The 19,754-nt window shown below is 42.4% G+C and overlaps 1 protein-coding gene across 10 annotated transcripts in view; it reads left to right on the forward strand.

The window, feature by feature from the left end:
- The window catches only part of THSD7B (thrombospondin type 1 domain containing 7B), a 690,438-nt gene that overhangs the window by 278,981 nt on the left and 391,703 nt on the right, over positions 1–19,754 (forward strand). For all 10 annotated transcript variants that reach the window (XM_053254956.1, XM_053254972.1, XM_053254939.1 and 7 more), the window contains 2 exons: positions 1,917–2,168; positions 13,850–14,016. In XM_053254956.1, coding sequence (XP_053110931.1) covers positions 1,917–2,168; positions 13,850–14,016 — 419 coding nt within the window. The remainder of the gene's footprint in view (positions 1–1,916; positions 2,169–13,849; positions 14,017–19,754) is intronic.

Consider the following 19,754-nt stretch of genomic DNA (forward strand, 5'->3'; position numbering starts at 1 on the left):
TCTTTATTTAGCAGGTGGGGAGTAACTGGCCCTATCCATCCCCAGCACAGTACCTCCAGTGACTGTTGCTGGTGTCTATCTTGTGTTTCATTTTAGATTGTGAGCCCTTTGGGGACAGGGATCCATCTCATTTATTTATTATTTCTCTGTGTAAACCGCCCTGAGCCATTTTTGGAAGGGCAGTATAGAAATTGAAACAACAACATAATGTGACAGGTTTGTTCAGGACAGTTTTCTCCACCCTATTTTCCTATTTCCCCCTCTTCTCTAGTTGATATCTTAAATGTTCCAGCCCTCCTGAAGAGCAGTCAGCATGCTCAGTTCCAATCAGGTTGTCTTTTAGGCAGGTTTCTTTTTAAACAGTTACTAATATTTTTCTGCAAGAATTCCCAAGTATATAGAAACCACTACCTTGTTTGTGGTTAGCCTCATTTTCCTGCTTAGCTGATATATACAGGATCAGCAAGGTCAATAATAGAACACTAATATTATACTTTTCTTATTTAAAGGTAATGGAGCAAAGCTTCTGCTTCCTTCTTCAGTATTGCCCTTAGATTTCAAGAAACTGGTTCATTAAAAATAAATAAATTGAGGAGTCAGTACTGTTTCTAGGCTTCTTTACCTAAAGTGTGTATTAACTTTTTAGAATAAAATAAGAGAAAATGAAAGAGTCTCCCCAGCCTTAAGACTCTTCCACTGCCATCTCCGTAATGGTTGTGCTGCAATACTGCCACCAACCTACAGTTGTGATAACTGGCTGACATTCTGACTAATGCTGTGTGCATACTTCAGATAACAGCACTCACACAACACTAGTAAACCAACTAGCTGAGCTCTTGGAATAAAGCAGACTGCTACAGTATGTAGTGCAACTGCTAGTCCTGCATCAGATTCTTGAGCAACATGCATCCCACGCTGAGCCAACGCCAACTAAATTGTTAGCTATTTCTCTGCCCAAATCCATACTGCAATACTGCTGCTTTATCTGTCATTTATACAGACAGGTCTTAGACCATTTCCATTAAGGATCCTTTGTCATTAGCTCTTATGGTGGAAATTATTATCTACCTTGGAAGCTTTCAGGAGAGTCGTAAAGACTCATCTTTTTAGCCTGGCTTTTAATGAAATCTAGTTTTATGTGGTTTTTTTTTTTAATTTTGATTATTTAATTATGTGTTTGGGGTTTTAATGTAAACCACCATGAGCCACTTTAGGAAGAATGGTAAATAATAATAATAATTTAAAAAATCACTCAATCCTTGACCTTTTTTCCATTTATTTTTTTACACTGAGAAAATATCAGTTAAATTAATTTTGAGTTTACAAAGCAGAAACAACCCTTTAGTACCTTAGCAATTTTATGCTACATTTAATGTAATTAACTTCACATCATGTGTTATTAAATATTGTGATCTTGTTATCAGAGTATAACATGGTGAAACATAATGACGAATAATTTTTAGCTTGTCTTTCATTTCAAGAAATGTACATGAAGATCTTTATCATGTGAAGAACAAACATATTTGCAGTGGGTTCATTCCATACATGGCATTTATATATTTACCTTTTACACATTGTTTAAGGTTTATGAGCAGTGGCTTTGCCATGCAAACAGTAGCTAGTACCATATCTGGAGTTGTGTCCTTTCTACCTATCATGCTCTTACATTGCTCTCAATAGATGTCATTTGGAGCAGATATGAGTTAATGCTTTCATTGTGTGAACAGTGGATTCACCCTTCCCCTATCTCTTCTGGTCAAGAAAAGCTAAATTAAGGCTTCCTAAACACACAACTTGTGGATCTGGCTATTATGAAATGCTTTGGATGGTCTTGCTGTGAGCTCATAAAAGCCAAGAATAAGCAAAAGAGAGGGACTGCTTCCATTTCTTTTTAACCAACTACTCTCTCATCACAGCCTTTGTGTGCAAGAAACCATCCCCTTGACCTTTCAGTCCTGTATTATGCCTAAAGACTGTGAAATGTCAGATTGGTCTTCATGGAGCTCTTGCTCAAAGACTTGCCACTCAGGGGATCTGTCGCCAGGATTCCGAAGTAGAACCCGGAGTATAAAGCACATTGCTGTAGGAGCTGGGAAGGAATGCCTTGAAACAGAAGAAACAGAGGCTTGCAATATTGGAGGAGGAGAGCATCTTCATCCATGCCCAAGGTATATTTCTTCCTAATCCTGATGATATTCCTTGATACTTCTGATTTTCTTATTCAAAAAGTGCCTATAGCCTGATTCAGATGTTCTCCAAAACCCTTGCAGTAGCCATGTATCAATCCACCCTTGCATCACGGATGTGCCCGCCATCATGGGGAAGGCTCTTCCCTCTTCATACAAACCCTGTTGGGCATGTGGGTGAGTGATGTGGCTGGAGTGCGACTTCTTCCCCTTCATCCTACTGTACACAGTTACTGCAGGACTTTTTAATAACAACTAAAGAAGGCTTGAATCTCAAGCATAACTGTTATGTTATACTGTATATGTTGCTCTGCAAAGATGTCCCAAGGCTGGGTGAAGACATCAGTGTAGATTTGGGTGGGTACATTGATTCAGTGAATCACACCTTGAAACTGGGCAGCAAAAATAGGTTCCAGGTGTCCTGCATTTTTCTATATCTGCCCTTAAAGAGGCATAAGGACCACAGATAAAGAGTACTTTGGACATCACCTAAAGAGAGAGGCCTGTGTCATTTTGCCCCAATGTCTAATCACTTTGGAGGCTAAGGATATTTATGTGTAGGAAATGAGAGAATGAATGTACTCTACATCCTCCATTTTTGATGCAAGATTTCATCTTCTAAGTAGAAGCCTTAGTAGTTGAGTCAAAGTGTGGATGAAATACTGAATAAGGAGCAAGAAAATTCTATAATTTGAGCACCCTCCCCCAACTCCACAATAGTCATGTCTAAAATGATGAAGGGGTGAGATCTGAGTTACAAATTGTCTATAGTTGTAGTGTCACATACCATCAGGCCTAATATGGTAGTGTTCTTCATTACAGGATCCAGGGGTCAATTCCATTGACCCTAAGTATGACTCCTTCATTAATTGCTTATCAGGCCTGTGCAAAACTTCAGCCAAAGCCGAATACTCTGCACATTTCCCTTGGCACTGTACTTTTCCCAGTGCTGGTGGGGATCTAAGGGAACCAGTCTGAGCACATCACTAGTGGGGGAGAGGACTCCTCCTCCCAACCATCTGTAGCTATGCATGCTTTATTCCTGTCTACCAAGCGGTTGCCAATCAGAGGAGGCATGTGGGGTGGGAGAGAGTGCAGAGAATTCCTCCGAGTCCCAGCCTGGCCTGCACGCCTTCTCTAAGTGGCAGCCACTCAGGAGAGGGAGAAAGCACATGGCTACAGGTGGTTGTGGGGAGCAGTCCTTCCCCCCCACAACCACTGCATTCACTTTCTCCCTTTTCCCTGAGCTTCTCCCAACTATCTGTGGCTGTGCACACTTTATCCTTGTCCCTTGAGTAATGTTGCTATCTCACCTAGATTTTCTGTAGTGCTCGGGTGTTAAGCAAGTTGCCCAGATTGCTTAGCCTGCCTGGATTTGCCTGGATTCCCAGCTTTCATTTTCTTTAAAAAAGCTAAGCTCGATCCCTGAAATGGAGTTGTGGAGTAAAATATACAGTCAACCTATGGACTTGTAGAAAGGCAGCTGAAGCACAGGAGGCTGGCTGGGAGAGGTTCACAATAAGTAATCCCCACCTTTGTTTTTTGTCAGCAGGGGATCTCTATAGGGCAGTTGAGAAGACAGCTTGATTTTGATGTAAATCACTGCCTACCTGTGTATTGTAATTTTTAAGGTTTTTGGCTTTACAGTGCCATCCATTCTATGCATGCCCACTGGAAAGTACCATTGGTTTCAATCAGATTTTCTCCCATGTAAGTGTGTATAGGATTGCAGTTTTAATTGAAAAGCTCAGTGTATTTTTTTGTTTTGTTCTATTGCTGCTATTGATATCTCATACTATGTGTAATCTTCACTATGTGTAATCTTCATTTATTTTAATAGTATTTGCTGGTAGAAAATTGTTTTGCTCTGGTAGATATCCAGAGCAAATACAAGTCAACTGGGCAGTTCATCAGTTAACTAGCATAATTTGCATAACATTTGCATAACATTTGCATAACATTTGCATAACATTGCATAACATTGGGAGGAGAGCTGGTCTTGTGGTAGCAAACATGACTTGTCCCCATAGCTAAGCAGGGTCTGCCCTGGTTACATATGAATGGGAGACTTGATGTGTGAGCACTGCAAGATATTCCCCTCAGGGGATGGAGCCGCTCTGGGAAGAGCATCTGTGTTTCAAGTTCCCTCCCTGGCAGCATCTCCAAGATAGGGCTGAGAGAGATTCCTGCCTGCAACCTTGGAGAAGCCGCTGCCAGTCTGTGAAGACAATACTGAGCTAGATAGACCAATGGTCTGACTCAGTATATGGCAGTTTCCTATGTTCCCTATGCCCGGATTTGAAGAGCTTGAATATGGCAACCTTACCCCTGAGTGTCTGCCACCTGGAGGAAACATGTAGTCTGGGAGGAATTGTTTGCACTCTCTCCACAGGTGGTGAGTAGGGATGTGCACGAAGCCATTTGAAGGCCCTCCAACCTAGTTTGAACTAGGGAGGAGGCAGAGTCTGGCTTTAAGGGCAGGGAACTGTGCACATACCCCTCCCTCCCCTTCCCCCCTGCCGGCGCTCCATCTGGAAAGGCTCCTTCTGGGCAGCAGCATACCTCCCTGCCACCCCTGTCTTTTCCCAGTCAGGCATGCACGTGTGTGCACGCCAGGTACTTCCTGGTACTTGCGGACAAAGAGGAGACAGGGCAGTAGGGAGGTATGCTGCCTCCTCAAAGGAGCCCTTCCAAATGGAGGGCCAGCCGGGGAAAAGCGGGGGGAGGGGTAAGTGCACCCTCACCCAACCTTAAAGCCGCCCACCTTCGAACTTCCCCAGCCCAGTTCCGTACAACCCTATTGGTGGGAGGAGAGAGTGCATGTGCAGCCTGCACGGAGCCTGCCAGCTACACACCTCCTTCTAGCCCTCACACCTCCGAGTGGCTGCTGGTAAATGCAGAGGACAGGGTGGTTGGGGTGGGAGAGGGCACTCACGGGGCCTGGGGCAGTGTGGGACTAGGAGCGATTGCCCAGGTCACCTCACCCAGTGCTCTATGGGGACAGATCTGGGGAGCATTACACTTCTCAGTGCTCCATGCACACCTTTCAAGAAGGTTCTGGAGCTTGACAGAGCTCTGTTTCTCTTAAAGATCTTCTCTTAAAGAGCCGCTTCCAGTGTTGGGAAAAGAGGTCACGGAGGTCAGCAAAGTGGGGAATAGCTCTCACACTTGGTGCTTTTCTCAGAGTAGCCCCTGCTTGAAAAATAGTGAAGATGACTCTAAAAGGGGTTCTCTAGATGAAGAAAGTGAAAAGCCTGTCAAGATATAAAGACTGAGTTGGGATCTGAATATAGTTCAAAGTCTGTGTGTGATAGGAGTAGGCTAGATCTTCATTTACCAATGCAAAGTAGACGACCACAAACTTATATATAAATTTTAAACCAGTCATGCAGTGGCCATGAAGTATAGCTGCTACACTCACGCTGTAGTGACTGTTTGTGTAGTCTGTCTGATAGTACGCAATCTGATAGTAATCTCAGTCCACCGGTTCAGAGATCTTGAAGACTGACATTCAAAAAGTGAAAAGTTGCTGTTGCAGCATACTGCAACACTGTCCCACATTTTGCAGTACTGTTCCTACTGATTTTCTGAGCAGAAAATATTCCATTCCCCACCACCCCAGAATATTTCCCATTCCTAAATATCTGAATTAACTTTAAAAAAGCAATGGAGCATCAAAGTTGTCATTAGCGTTTTTTGTAGTGGATTATCCATGTGTGTTTGAGAGAGAGAGAGCACATGCACATAGGTTATTGATTTGGGAGTGGGAGAGGACTTACAATAAAAACAAACTACAGACACATAATAATCTAGACTGAAATCAAGAGATGAATTCACTGATCTTTTAATATAACATGTTAACCACATTAAATGTGCTTTGTTGATTAACTGAAATATGTGTCTATTAGGATCCCTGCCCATCCACACACACCCTGCCCCTCAGCCATATCAGATCACAATCTAGGACATCAGAAAATGTTCCAATTCATAATTTCCTGGAAAATCCGCATCAGAGGGCACAATCCACTCTCTCTCTGGATCTGTCCCTTTGCATTCAGATGGCAATCTCTGCTAGGGAATATATACAAGGGCACCTTCTTTATTGTTGCTAAATTGTACCCTTAATAGGCAGCTCAGTAGTCTGTGATCATGGGAATGATTTCTGCCTTTTTCTCTGATATATCTCTGATTGGGCACATTTATTTATTTTAGTTAGTTAAAATGTCTCCTTCCCCCGCCTCATTCTGCTCAGATAGCCTTTGCTTTGTACTGATTATTGAAGTTATACTGAGGTTCTGTATGAGTGGTCGGAGTTTCAAGTATCTTTTTAGTTTCATGAACTAAGTTTTTGTGACTTTGTATATTGATTCTGTTTACTAAAATGATTGTAGAGCTGTGCTGTCTGCTCTCGACTTTTCTGAAGCAGGTGATGTAATACTTATGGAATCGTTCTGGGTTGGTGGAGAGGGGGGGAGTGCAAAGGTTATAAGTGTGATGCATTGTACAATTGTGTTACTTCAAAATCTGCAATCCGGTCATCATCCCTGTGCATCTTGCTAGCAGTAGGAAAGAGGGCACTTAAACAAAGTGTTGCTTGATTAGATCTTGCAAAGAAACACTCTTGTATGCTGATTTTTACTTTTCCACCCCAATTCATGCCAATCAGGAAGACAAAAGGATGAGATTGTCTGACTGATTCTATTCTCTGGGTGCACAATGGTTGTTTCACTTGGCAGTCATGTGACTGTAATATACCAGCTGCTGGATAATGAGTAAGGAACGAGGTTTGTATCAGTAGCATCTTCTGAACAACAGAAATAAAACGGTGAGGCCTAAGCAGTGGGCCAAGGCTGAGTTTTTGTTTGTTGTTATCCGGTGTAGTGCTCCCACTTGCAGCCCCACATGGTTCTTCCCTGTGCAGCACACCGAAGATGCCATCTAGCCTTTTCAGGTAGCCAGCTGTCCTTTCAGAAAGACTGCTTGCCTTCAAGTTGGGCAAAGAAAAGGACAAAATTAAAGCACACAGGGAACATGTAAAGAACAGTGAGCTGTGACATTTACAACCCATTCCTGTAAAGGTTGAGGGCACTGAGACAAGGCCTCCTGAAGAGCGGCAGGAATTTCATGTCTATCATGGATCTTTATATTTCACTGAAATCATGAATATGGGATATTGTCTGGAAATTGGGAGTTACAAGTACAATAAGGGGTTGTAGGTGGATTCCAGTGGCTAGGTCCCTGGGTTTCTCATAGAGAAGAGTGCATTTCCAGCCCCTGGTCTGTTCTAGTGTCAGATGCTTTAAGTACAGGTCCATTACAGATGTGATGCAGACTGAAAACACACAACTCTCAGGAACTGGAGTGCCCAGATTCAGCAGCATGAAACAACATCCTTTGTATAAGGATTGGCTGCTTTGTATCAGGAGTGGCTCCTCCTGGAAACTCCAGACTGGAGTTTCTCATGGTAAGCAGCCTAGAAATGGTTCCTCAGTCACATCTTAGAATCCCCTTTGATTCTGCCATGCCTCCTTTAGGAAGCTGCCTTGAGGAAGCTGAGTCAGGCCATTGGTCCATCTTAGCTCAGTATTGTCTACACTCACTGGCAGTGGCTCTCCAAGAATTCGGGCAGGAGTCTTGCCCAGCCTACCTGGAGATGCTGAGATTAAATCGGGGACCTTCTGCATGTAAAGTGAATGCTCTTAACACTGGACTATGGCCCCATCCCTACCCTTTTCTCAAATCTCAATAATTTCTCACATTGTAATGACTTTGTGCTATCTCTTGTTAGGTGGATGGGTAGGGTAGGTGAGCATCAAACACCTTGTTGCCTTGCTTTTCCAGATGAGTGTTTTATTTCTGGAGCTCATCAGCACTGGATGATCCTAGAATGCAGTGAATATTTTGGAGAACTGCAAGTCTTTCACAGTTTTAAATCCTGGATTATAATTAATACATGAGGACAATGGTATTTCCCCCATTGTGTATGTCAGTTTTGTTCATAATGACTTTGCAGGATTATCTTACCAGAATTGCCCTGAGGTGCTGGCTAGACACCTCAGTTATGCTTTTGGCCTGAAGTGGTGAAATTATCTTGTCTTGGGAAACAGTTTGGCTTTAGTATCAATTTGAGCAAGTTTTGGTGCCTTAGAAACGATGAGGAGACAATACAATTCAACAAGTTTTATTAAAGGTATATGGGGGTACAGAAGGCAAGAGTTGAGTGCGGTAAAGCAATAAAGCTGACATTAGCTGATATTCTAGGCAAGAGTGAGGCTGGCAGTAATTTAGCGTGAAGTCCTAATTAGGGATTGGTCGGCTGGGCTAAGGGGCTTAGCCCAAAGTCTGGCTTAAGGCTCGCCATGGAAAGTGTTTGCAAGCGGGGAGGTTGAAAAGAAAGAGATGGGGCAGGGAGGCTTAGAAGAGCAAGAGGTTGATGTACCTCTCCTTCCCTAGTTTGTTGGTGTGTTTATTGTTTGTTTGCTTGTTTATTTGGTTTCTATACCGCCTTTCCAAAAATGGCTCAGGGCAGTTTACACAGAGAAATAATACATAAATAAGATGGACCCCTGTCCCCAAAGGGCTCACCATCTATTGCATGTTGGTTGGCCTCATCTTGTGGGGCACAGTCCGAACAATGTGGGAGAAGAAGGGCGACTCGCTTGAGATTCCTCAGGATAGTGATCTAAACAGATTCCGAGGCCATGTGCTTTGGCTGGATGTATATATACCTTGAAATATGCCCTCAGGGAGTTTACCAGCCATTCTGCTAATCTGGAGGGTGGCAGATTCCATGCAAGACAAAGAAATCTATTGCCACACAAATTTAATCACTCTGAGGGTAGCTTGACCAACAGAAGCACAGGTAAAGTTATGTAAATGTGTGGAACATAATGAATAGAACCGCTGGGCTGACTATCTCAGGACAGGAAGCCTCCCTTCAGGTGTCTAGAATATACACTACTAATTTTGATGTTTCCATTTCCTTGAGTCCTCGCCAGCTAATTTGTTGATTTCAAGTTGATTGGGAAATGCACCAATTATCTGTGTGTGCCTCCTTAGGAGTGCTCCACCATTATCTACCATGAAAGGAAGGATTCCTTTCTTGATTAATTCACCTTTTGAAATGGGTTCTGCTTGCTGGCTCTTGCCTTTTCTCTGAAAGACAGGAGTGGGGGCATCCCATCAAGTCTTTGCTATTCTGACCTTGGTGTATATTGCCCCACGCTTTGCTCATGCTAGGCGACCAGCTGTGAGTCTTGCCAAACACAAGCCAGTGAAAAATTCACCATAGTCTGTATAGCCTTCCCATGAAGTATAGATAGAGGGATGCTCTCTGGGCTACCCCAAAATCAGGCTGTCAACAATTAGTTTGAAAGTAACTCCTTGAAAGAACACTGTGGAATGTTGAAAACTTGTAAGCATGTAGTCTGTTACTTCAAAATTATGAGCTTTCCTCCAAGATACCCCCAGAGTTCAGTAGTTTATCACATTGTAAAATGAGCAATAATTCTAGTGAAGTAAATAGAGTTCCATGGATGATAACCTGTAGTAACGAAGGAGCCACAGTCATGGGATAACAATGAGAGTGCTTCTCTGTCTACACTTGTCATATTAGCTTGACCTGTTCTTGAGTTGCAATCCTTAGCACATTTGTGTGAGAATAAGGCCTGTAGAACCCAGTGGAATATGCTTGATATGGAAAGCATCTGGGCTACTGGAAAAATTAAGAGGGCGTTTTTGACAGGTCTGAGAAATGGAAAACAGTAAATTTCCTTAATATGGTAGGATCTTGTTATCTGTCTTTGAACTCAGATAGATCTAATTTTGTTATATAAAGTTGAATCTATTTTCCTCCTGGTTTTGAAAGGTACCTCACACTAATACTGACTGACTGGTTCAGCAATTCTGAACATTTTCAAGAGTTACATTTTTCACATCTGCAGTCACTTCTAATCTGCAGTGAATCTTTGCTTATTTGCCTACACTCCAATTTAAATCAACAGAATCTACTTAAAGCAAGAGGTGTTAATGACTAAATAAGAGTAGGTACCTGTCCTTAAGCATTTGGTATTTGTAAATTGATTTCCATTTAGGCCTGGGAAATGCGACAGTTTAATGTGATGGGAAACAAAACACAGTGCATTTGCCTTGCTGCTGTTTAGTTTAACTCCTCCAGAAGTGAGATTGTTTTTGTGGGGAAATGTGATAAGTCGTATTATGGAAGAGATTTTTTAAAAGTTACACCTACAAAAGAAAGTTACTCCTATTATGATTTGTGTCTTGTGGGAGGACAGTTTCATAACTGTCATGTAAGGAATCTGTCTTGTACAGAATCTGTTCCTTTACCCCCTCCCCCCTTTGTCCTGGTTAAAAATATTCTCTCTCTCTCTCTCTTTCTCTCTCTCTCTCTCTCTCTTACAAACATGTTATTGCACAGTTTAAATGACAGAATGACAGTTCTTCTGAACAGTCCTGCAAATTAGAAATAATTGGTATTTTTGCAAGCATTTCCCATGCATTACAAAATTCTTAAGACCTTCAGACATTTATATTTGTAATACTGGTAATTTGAGTGAATGATGAGAAGCGCAAGTGTGATGTCAACTTTTGAAAATAATTTGAGCCTTTCATCAGAATTAACAATATTTTCCAAGTACTACTTTGAAAATGACAAAATGGAAATTTTTCTCTACAAAACATATTCAAAACCACAGGTGTTCATAATATTTAATAAGCCAATAAGGCCTTTAATTGTGCTGCTATAAGGGGCTTCCGGATGAGGATCAGCCTCAGGGCTTGTCTTGTATATTTACCTAGTCACAAACCAAAATCTCAGGTCTTCTGTTATTTAAAAGTGTGCTCCTAAAGGCTCTTGCCTGTTGGAGTACCAGCAATAGCCAAATTTCAGCATATGATTAGGAATGATCAAATGGGTCAAGCAAAAGCTAAGAAAGAAGGTTCTAGAATAGAAGCATAAAGCAATCCAGATGACTGGCTGGCAGGCAGGCAGGATTTTCATGATATGGGCAAATAGAAGTTGTAGCATATAGGCAGTGAGGGGTTCCAGTAAATGAGAAAACAAGATTCAGGAGCCAAGGTAACTGGAAGTATAAGCTGGAGAAGAAAATCAGCATTCAGAAAAGCAGGACAATTTCCAGAGAATTCTAGAAATTTACTATGCAAAATCTGCTTTCACTTCAGGCATGTTCCTCTTGTTCCTTTTTGAAAGTAGTAGTGGAGATGGTAAACACAGATATGAACCTCCTCTGTTTCCTGTAGCTTGAACAATGCACAGCACTGCTGGAGTTCCAGATAGGAAGGGAAGCATGTCCTGTCTAGAGTCATTCTGTGTTGAAATAAGAAGAAGATTAGGGGGTGGAGTTATTTATTTGTTCACAATGCAGTTGGGATTCATCGTATGTGAAACTGGACTGCCATCATGTTCATCTATAGTTAGCATAGATGCATGCCTGTATCCAAATACAAACTAAGTAATATGTGACCAGACTTGGTTACACTATGTACACCAATAGGAATAACTATGCTTGAGCCTCATTCGCATGTCACACAGAGCCAGGATTAGATTCTTGTTTTGTGTGACATCCCCTAGGCATTCATGCTTTTCATTTCAAATGAAAAGGAGGAAGGATTATACTTCTGATCCTGGCATAGAATGAGTCAGGATCTGTGATGATATCCAAACCAGGCAATTCTGTCTTATTCTAACCTACATTTGTGAATAAACTAGGACTTGAAGCTGGGATTCTGTTGTGTCCAGATCCTGTTTTATTTTGATTCTGTCTAGAAAGAGCCATGATCACAGGGTTTGGAGGTAATGGACATAGCATGAAACTAGCATTCAATGCTGGCTTCACAGGATGTCTGAACCAGGTGCTAGTATATATGAATTAAACTAGGGACCTTTTTGTGGTGGGACCTGATGAGTTGCAGCACAGTGACTAAGAGACTGAGCTCTGGTTTGAATTTCACTTCTGCTGTCAACTACTAGATGGCCTTAGGCGTACCCCTCCCTGAGGAGATTCTCACAATCAGCAAAAAGTGGGCTCAGGGAGCCTAGCCTGCTTTTTGCTGATCGTCTGCTGCCACAGGATGCGCACAGCTCCCGGCAGCAAACTCTCCTAATTCCCCCTCCCCTTAGCCAAGGTTAGCGGAGTGAGCGCTCTGCTAAACCTGTCTTTTTGATCATGTATTGCTGCGGTGTGGCTCCACGCCGCAGCAACACACGAGCAGATCCCGGTGGGAGGCTGAAATAAGCCGTCATTTCCGCCTCCCACCGTGGGAGTCTCTCCAGGATGTCCAGCGTGCTTGCGCAGGGCATCTTGGCACTTCCGGGGGCCACACAGCTCCCGATCCCCTCAGCCCTCGCTGGCTCTGTGACGGAGCTGGCGGTGGCCGATCCGGCCGCCCTGGGCTGTCTGGGGATTGTCTGGGGGGAGAGCGGGCTAAGCCTGCTCTCCCTGCAAACCCTCTGAAGGCGAGTCTCACCAATCGTGAGACTCGCCGCCCTGTCTGCATCAGCCTCACCTCCCCAACATCTACAACATGGAGATAATAAGAAGTTATAGGGTTATTCCAAGGCAGGGCTGCACAACCTGGGTCCTCCAACTGTTATTGGACTGTAGTTCCCATCACCCCCAGCCACAGTAGCCTATAGTCAGGAATGATGTGAGTTGTAGTCGAACAACAGCTGGAAGGCCAAAGTTGTGCAACCTTGTTCTAAAAGTTGCAACCCTGTTCAAAAGTTACATATATGTGAAGTGCTTTGAACAACCAGAAGCACGCTAAACATATGCATATTATTATTATTAATACATTGTCATCATAACTATATTTGCCTGTCACCATCAACTTATCTTGTAGGTACAAAGCTAAAGTTTATTCCAATTGTGCAAGCTTTTAATGGTAATTAATCCATTTTGTAAAAGCTGTCTACTTGATTGCTATATTTATACTAATGTTTCTTATTCGAATTTTATACTGTTTGAAAGCAAATATACTTTTCAAAAGCAAATATTCTACTGTTAAAATTCCTTTCTAATAAATAATGGTGACAGAATTGGTGTTTGCTTATTTGGACATGAATCTTGTTTGTGATGTTTTCCCCTAACCTTCAGAGTTATCTGAAATTTTTTTTTAAAGTTCTATGACTTCTGATTTACAAATAAGTCTATAAATATTAATATTTATATGGGAATTTTTATTCTAGTAGCATTCTGTTTGATGATTCTGTTCATATCTAGCAAGTACTAAGATGTTGTGAGGCCATTCACACAATCAAAAACTGTGCTCTACCCAGTTTGGGATCTGTGTATGCTCCCAATTTTTGGTTGTGTGGAAACAAGGTAAGAGGAAAACATGGGTAGAAGTGACTGCGTGGAAGAAAGGTAGGAGGAAAACCTGAGTAGTTTTTCTTCCTACCTTGCTTTCACACAATCACTTCTACCCAGGTTTTATTCTTACTTTGCTTCCACGCAGCTGAAAATTGGGAGCACACACAGATCCCAAACTTGGGTAGAACACAGTTTTTTATTTTGTGAATGACCTCAATGATTTACAAACCAATTATAACACATTTCTGAAATAAGAAAAAATTGTCAAAGGGGTGGTTACAGAAGTGTTTTATGTTTCTTATTGTCCTGAAGATATTCATGGAAAACATCTGAATGGAAAGAATGTGATGTTACCCTTCTGCTTGAAGAGCAGGACCCTCGACACAATAAGCACACAACCCTTTGTGGAGGTGGAATACAGATTCGAGAAGTATACTGTGCCCAAAGCACATTGGAAGAAATGCGCGGATTAAAGGAAGGTATGTTAGAAGTGATGTGCACTCCCGTAGTGATTAGAGTGTCAGACAGGAAGATCTGGGTTCAAATAGGATGCTGGACTTCACAGTCAGTTATGAAATACAGATTAATTTTGACTAGAGTTCAAAATTACAGGAGGGTCCCTTGTATATCTATACTGGAGATTTTACAGGATTCAGAAAGATTGGCCATTAATTTTTTTCCTTTCATATGCAAATAGAGTTAATGGGTTGAAAGGTTTTTATATTCACTTCAGTGGAGAAGGCAGTAACCTATTTACCTGAATTAAAGACTAGGTGATTTCCAAGTTTTTTAATGTTTGAAAGTGGGCAGGTTGTCTTAAATTCAGAATAATTTAGGTAAATATGGGTTATATTGAAGTGAAGTTCTTGTAGTGCGTGCATTTTTTGTTGTTGCTAATTTATACAGAAGACACCAGGGATGCTTACGCCTTGGAGTATTGCTACTACTAGTACAGCAACAACTTCTTTTTCTTGATCTTTGAGAGAACATTGAAAATGATACTGTCATAGACAATTGTGTTGGAGACTGTTGGATTTGTGTGATAGGTTGAGGAATATGTTTCTTGAGTCAGAAGAAAAACAACTGGATAGACAGATGCCTGATGAATAATTCATCACTGTCTATTTTCTTTAATGTACCTACTGCTCCCGCAAAATATGGCTTTGAACAGAGATGCAAGATAGCAAGAGCACAGCATCACAGCTGAAGACTTGCTTGTTTACACAGGCAAAGCAAATCCATCTTAGGACAGATTGTCCATCCTGTCACCCTGCTGGAACACTCAGCCTGCTGCATGCTGATTATCTATTCAGTCAATATGTAGGGGCTTTTTCACCACCTGTTCCAAAAGGCCTCCCAAGAAACTTGAACAGAGCAGGTCAAAATAGGAAAAGGGCTATATTAAGCGAAGGTACCATCTCTGTAACATCAGTTTGCTTTCATTGCTTTCGGATGCCCTGTTTTCTCTTGTCATGGTTTATCTCATCTCTATGTTGCCCCTGCAACATGGATTTAGCTTGCTAGATTTTAATACATTTACTGCCTACCTGAAAGTAAAGAAAAAAATGACTGAGGTGGAGTCAATGAGACATCCTGAAAGGGCTAGCTTTATCCCAGACATAAACACCCATCCAAAATAGCCAGCTTCTAGAATTCAGATATTAATATGGACCTGTAACAAAATGTTGCCATGTATACCTGCTGTGCATGTGATGCTTGAACCTTTGGCTGGGCATGGTGGGGAGGCAGGAGTTAGCAACAAAGAGAGGAGTCCCTACTCTAACCTGTGTATTACTTCATATGCAAATTTTATTTTTCCTATTTCTGGTGTGTGTGGAACTGATGCTCAGTCACAGCTCTTTTTCATCCAGCTCTAAAATTTAATGATTAATAGCTGATGAGGGGGTCAATTTAATGTTTTCATCTATATTTGCTGAGGTTGTAGGCAAAAAAGGGATTGTGGAATAGGTTACATGTAAATGTGATTGTTATGTATGTGTGTGTATGCATGAGCACGGTCACATACAATTATTAGCAGATGAACAGATTCAGTGCGTAACTTCCCCCTCCATTCCTTGGGATTGTTCACACAATATGGAATGAGGCCCTACCTCGATGGTAGTGCATCTGCTTTGTATGCAGATGGTCCTAGGTTCAATCCCTGGCATCTCCAGGTAAGAGTTGTAATAGGCTCCCGCTGACAACTTGGAGAAGCTGCCGCTTCTCCAGTGTATAAAATACTGAGCTAGATGGACCAATGGTCTGACTTGGTATAAGGCAACTTACTATATTCCTATGTTGTTTGGGGGACACTAACCCCCCTCTCCCCATTTCAAGAGCTTAAATGTGTCAAACAAACCGCTTCTCCCTCAGAAACACAAACTTGTGCAATGGATGGTGAGAAAACTAAAGAGTTTTACACACCTTTCCTCCTCAGAACCAGAAGCAAGAGCTGAGGGCAGTTGCTTGCCTGCAACTGGTATTCAGAGGCATTGTCTCTCAGGCTGGAGGTGATCTATAGCCCTCTGACTAACAGCCACTAATAGACCTGGCCTCCATGAATTTATCTAAGACCTTTTTAAAGGCATCTAGGCTGATGGCTATCACCACATCTTGTGGCAGAGAATTCCATAGGTTACAGTTACTGGTGTTCTGGCAGTTATCAGATATGAGCTGGTTCATTTTCTTTTGTTTACTTCCTTCTTTGTTTTCATGGTTGGGATGATGCTTTGGTGTTCCAGCTCTTCTAGACCTCCTGACATAAAACTGCTAATATCATAACACCCTTATAAAAATCTATGGTGCAGCCACAGTTAAAAACTGTGTACAGTTATGGTTACCATACCTCAAAAAGGACATTATAAAACTGGAGAAAGTGCAGAAGAGGGCAACCAAGAGGATGAGGGACCTAGAGCCCTCCTTATGAGGTAAGGCTAAAACATTGAAAGTATTTTTTTCATACTAGGGATATGTGAACCGGCTCAAGGTTGAGCTGATTTGCAACCGAATTGGGCCAGCTCGAGTGCTCACCTTCGAGTGGGACCAGGCCCAGTTCAGCTCGACCTTGAGCCAAACCTCGGAACCTGGGCCTGCTCGGAACCATTTCAAGAGTTCTAAGATTTCATTTTTCATTTTTTAGGACTCACTGCCAGGTCTGGAAGTGCTGCCGTGACCACGGGGGGAAGGGTCTCTGCCATCTCCCCTTCCCTGCCAGCTTTCCCCTGCTCTTCAGAGGGCCATTTTGGTCTGTTTGGGGGGCACTCCGGTCCTTCCTCTGGTGCCAGTGGCCATTTTGTAGGCCACCACACGTGCCCTGGCCATTTGCATGGCCTGGGGTTCCAGGGCGCATGTGCGGCCTCCAAAATGGCCACTGGGGGTAGGGCCAGAATGGCCTGAAAATGGGCTGAAATGGCCCTTTGAAGAGTGGGGGAAGGCTGGTGGGGGATGGCAGATATTCCCCCTTAGCCATGGCAGCACTTCCGGACCCAGCAGAGAGTCTTAAATAAAAATAAAAATAAACTTTTGAACCCTTGGACCAGCTCGAATTCGATCCGAGCTGGGGGTCTGTTTGGGGGCACAAAACCAAACATCCCCGGTTTGGTTGAGTCTGGTTCAGACTCAGATTGAACTGGGCAAACTGATTTTGTGCACACCCCTATTTCGGACAATACATAATTAACCTATGGAATTCTCTGCCACAAGATGTGAAAGCCACCAGCCTGGATTAGAACGGCTTAAATAAATTCAAGGGAGACAAGTCTATAATGTCTTCTAGTCTGAGGGCTATAGACCACTCTCAGCATAAGTGGCAAGATGCCTCCAAATACCAATTGCAGGAAGGTAACAGCAGGAGAGAGGGTCTGCCCCCTCAGCATTTGCCTGTGGGCTTCCCAAAGGTATCTGGTGGGCCACTGTGTGAAGCAGGATGTTGGACTAGTGTTATGCTGTTCTTATGTTATGTACTTTCCTTTTACTATAATTTTAATTGATAATTACCATCTTCAGATTCATGCACTTTTTGTTGTTTAACACCAAATGCAGTAGTTACCAGAGCCTCATCTATAAGAACAGGTAAGACTAGATAGGCCTTGATTGTTATACAGCAGGGATGTTCTTTTGCACCATCCATTCCTCTGTCTTTTTAATCAACTCTTTTTTTCTTTTCTTCATCCCATGTCTGGAGAATGTTGCTTTTTAGGAAGTTTTCATGACCCGCCGAAGCTGCCCGATTGGGAAATGTGCACGCTGTGCACACTACCAATTTCCAGTCATAAGGACTTGGGAAATGTCATTGATGTCGGGTTGGCACGACAGCCACCCAACATGTAACCAGAAGCATTAATCTGGGATTTGATCTGTGGTTGCCAACCCTGGCTAAATGTCAGGTTGGCACAGTGCCAACCAGTTCTCCATGAACGTTTCTGGCTTCTTATGCCCAGAATTTGGCACTGTGTATGGAATGCAGATCTCACCGTTTCCACCTGAGCAGCCTCGGGAACCCGCCCATGAATTCAATCTGGAACCTTTACTTCGGCTAAGGACCAATCCACATGTTGCAAGCTGCAGGTGGAAACAGTGGTACATGACTGTCTGCTTAAAGCAGTGGCTGCCTGGCTTCTCCAAACAGCAGCGATAAGATGCAGATTCTGCCATGCTCTGCCCCTAATCAGCAAGGTCACATGCTGCCGATGCCCTTGAGCCACTAGATTCTGCCCTTGCTTATTGCATCCCATTCCCAGTCTTGACCTTGTTTTTGCCAGGTGCAGCCAGCCTGGCCTAGTTCGGCCTTTAGCCTCACTCAATGGGCTACCACATTTGAAATCAAACTTGGCAACCTTACTGAAGAACTGAAGGATGGCTTTGAAAAATAATAATAAAAAACACACATAGGATTTTCTTCTAAGATGCAAAGTGTATACCCATTCAAGTGCAGAACGGACGTGATTGATTATAAAATTAGGTCTTTAAATTCCAATCTGTCTGTCCTATTTATCACATTATGCGCAAACAGTACATGGACATATATTAGCTGTATAAGCATTTGGCTACATTAACTAAGGGACACTGAGAGTAGGCAGTAATTGTATGAAATAAACACTTCCAGCTGCTTCTCATTTACACAGTAGCGTTCTTCTGTTCTCCCTCAGGGCTGGTTCACGGTTGTATTCTCCAAGGATCACACTCTTCCTTTGAGTGGTTGTCATACCTAGATAAAGGTGAAAACCTAATTCATTGATGTGTGATCTGTGTGACTTGCTTGCCTGCGAACAATGCACAGAAAGTTTCTGGAATTTGGCTTCAGGGTACAAAGTTAATTTGGAAACCAAGTTGCACATATTATGCATTGTGGGTATGATTTATGGAGAAATCGGGCCCTTTTTAGTTCTGCTGAGTTGAGTGGTTAGATTTAAACTTGGTTTCAGTTCTTCCATTGACAGGAATTTGATTTAAACATTTTTGGCTGGATCATGCCTTTTGTTTTGGGTAATACTCAGATTTGGAACTACTTCTTGGGGTTTATACCTTGCCTCAAATTATAATCAAAGATGAAGAATCATTCTTCAGCCTTTCCAGACCCAGCACTACCTGTAATTCCACATACGAAACACTTCTTAATTTTTAGTCACATATTGTTTCTCTCTCTCTCTCTCTCTCTCTCTCTCTCTCTCTCTCTCTCTCTCTCTCTCAACTTTTTTCTCTATATTCTCTTTCCCAAATGATATATTCTCTATTCCAAACTTGCGAGAAACAGAAGATAATTACTTATAATTCCGCTGGTGCAAACTACTGTAGGCTTGGTTGTGGCTCTTTTTAGAAGTCACAATCCACAAGTTGAAGACCAATGTATCAAGTAGTCAAATGCCCTTTTGAAAAATTCCTAGTTGTGCAAACACTGATACTCTGTGAGTCAGTTCCATGGCTGGTGGGCTATGTCGGAATGTTGCAGACATGTAGATGTGTCCTATTGGGTGGTTTGAATCCCCAATACTAATTATGTGTGAAAGTTCACATGACTAGCCCCACAGTCATGTGGGGCCAGTGTCATTCGGATTCTTTCTATAGCTATGTGTGATTGACTTTCTAAAGAGCCGTTCTAGCATAGCCCTGTACCTAAAGGGCATTGCAAGATATAAAAAAGCGACCATACAGTAAATAAGATTCTGGACCTTTATGTTTGTTCAGAAGGAAAGAGAGCAGGACTGTCACAGGATAACAT

This window comes from Hemicordylus capensis, chromosome 1, assembly GCF_027244095.1.
Source record: "Hemicordylus capensis ecotype Gifberg chromosome 1, rHemCap1.1.pri, whole genome shotgun sequence".
Classification (NCBI taxonomy): Eukaryota; Metazoa; Chordata; class Lepidosauria; order Squamata; family Cordylidae; genus Hemicordylus; species Hemicordylus capensis.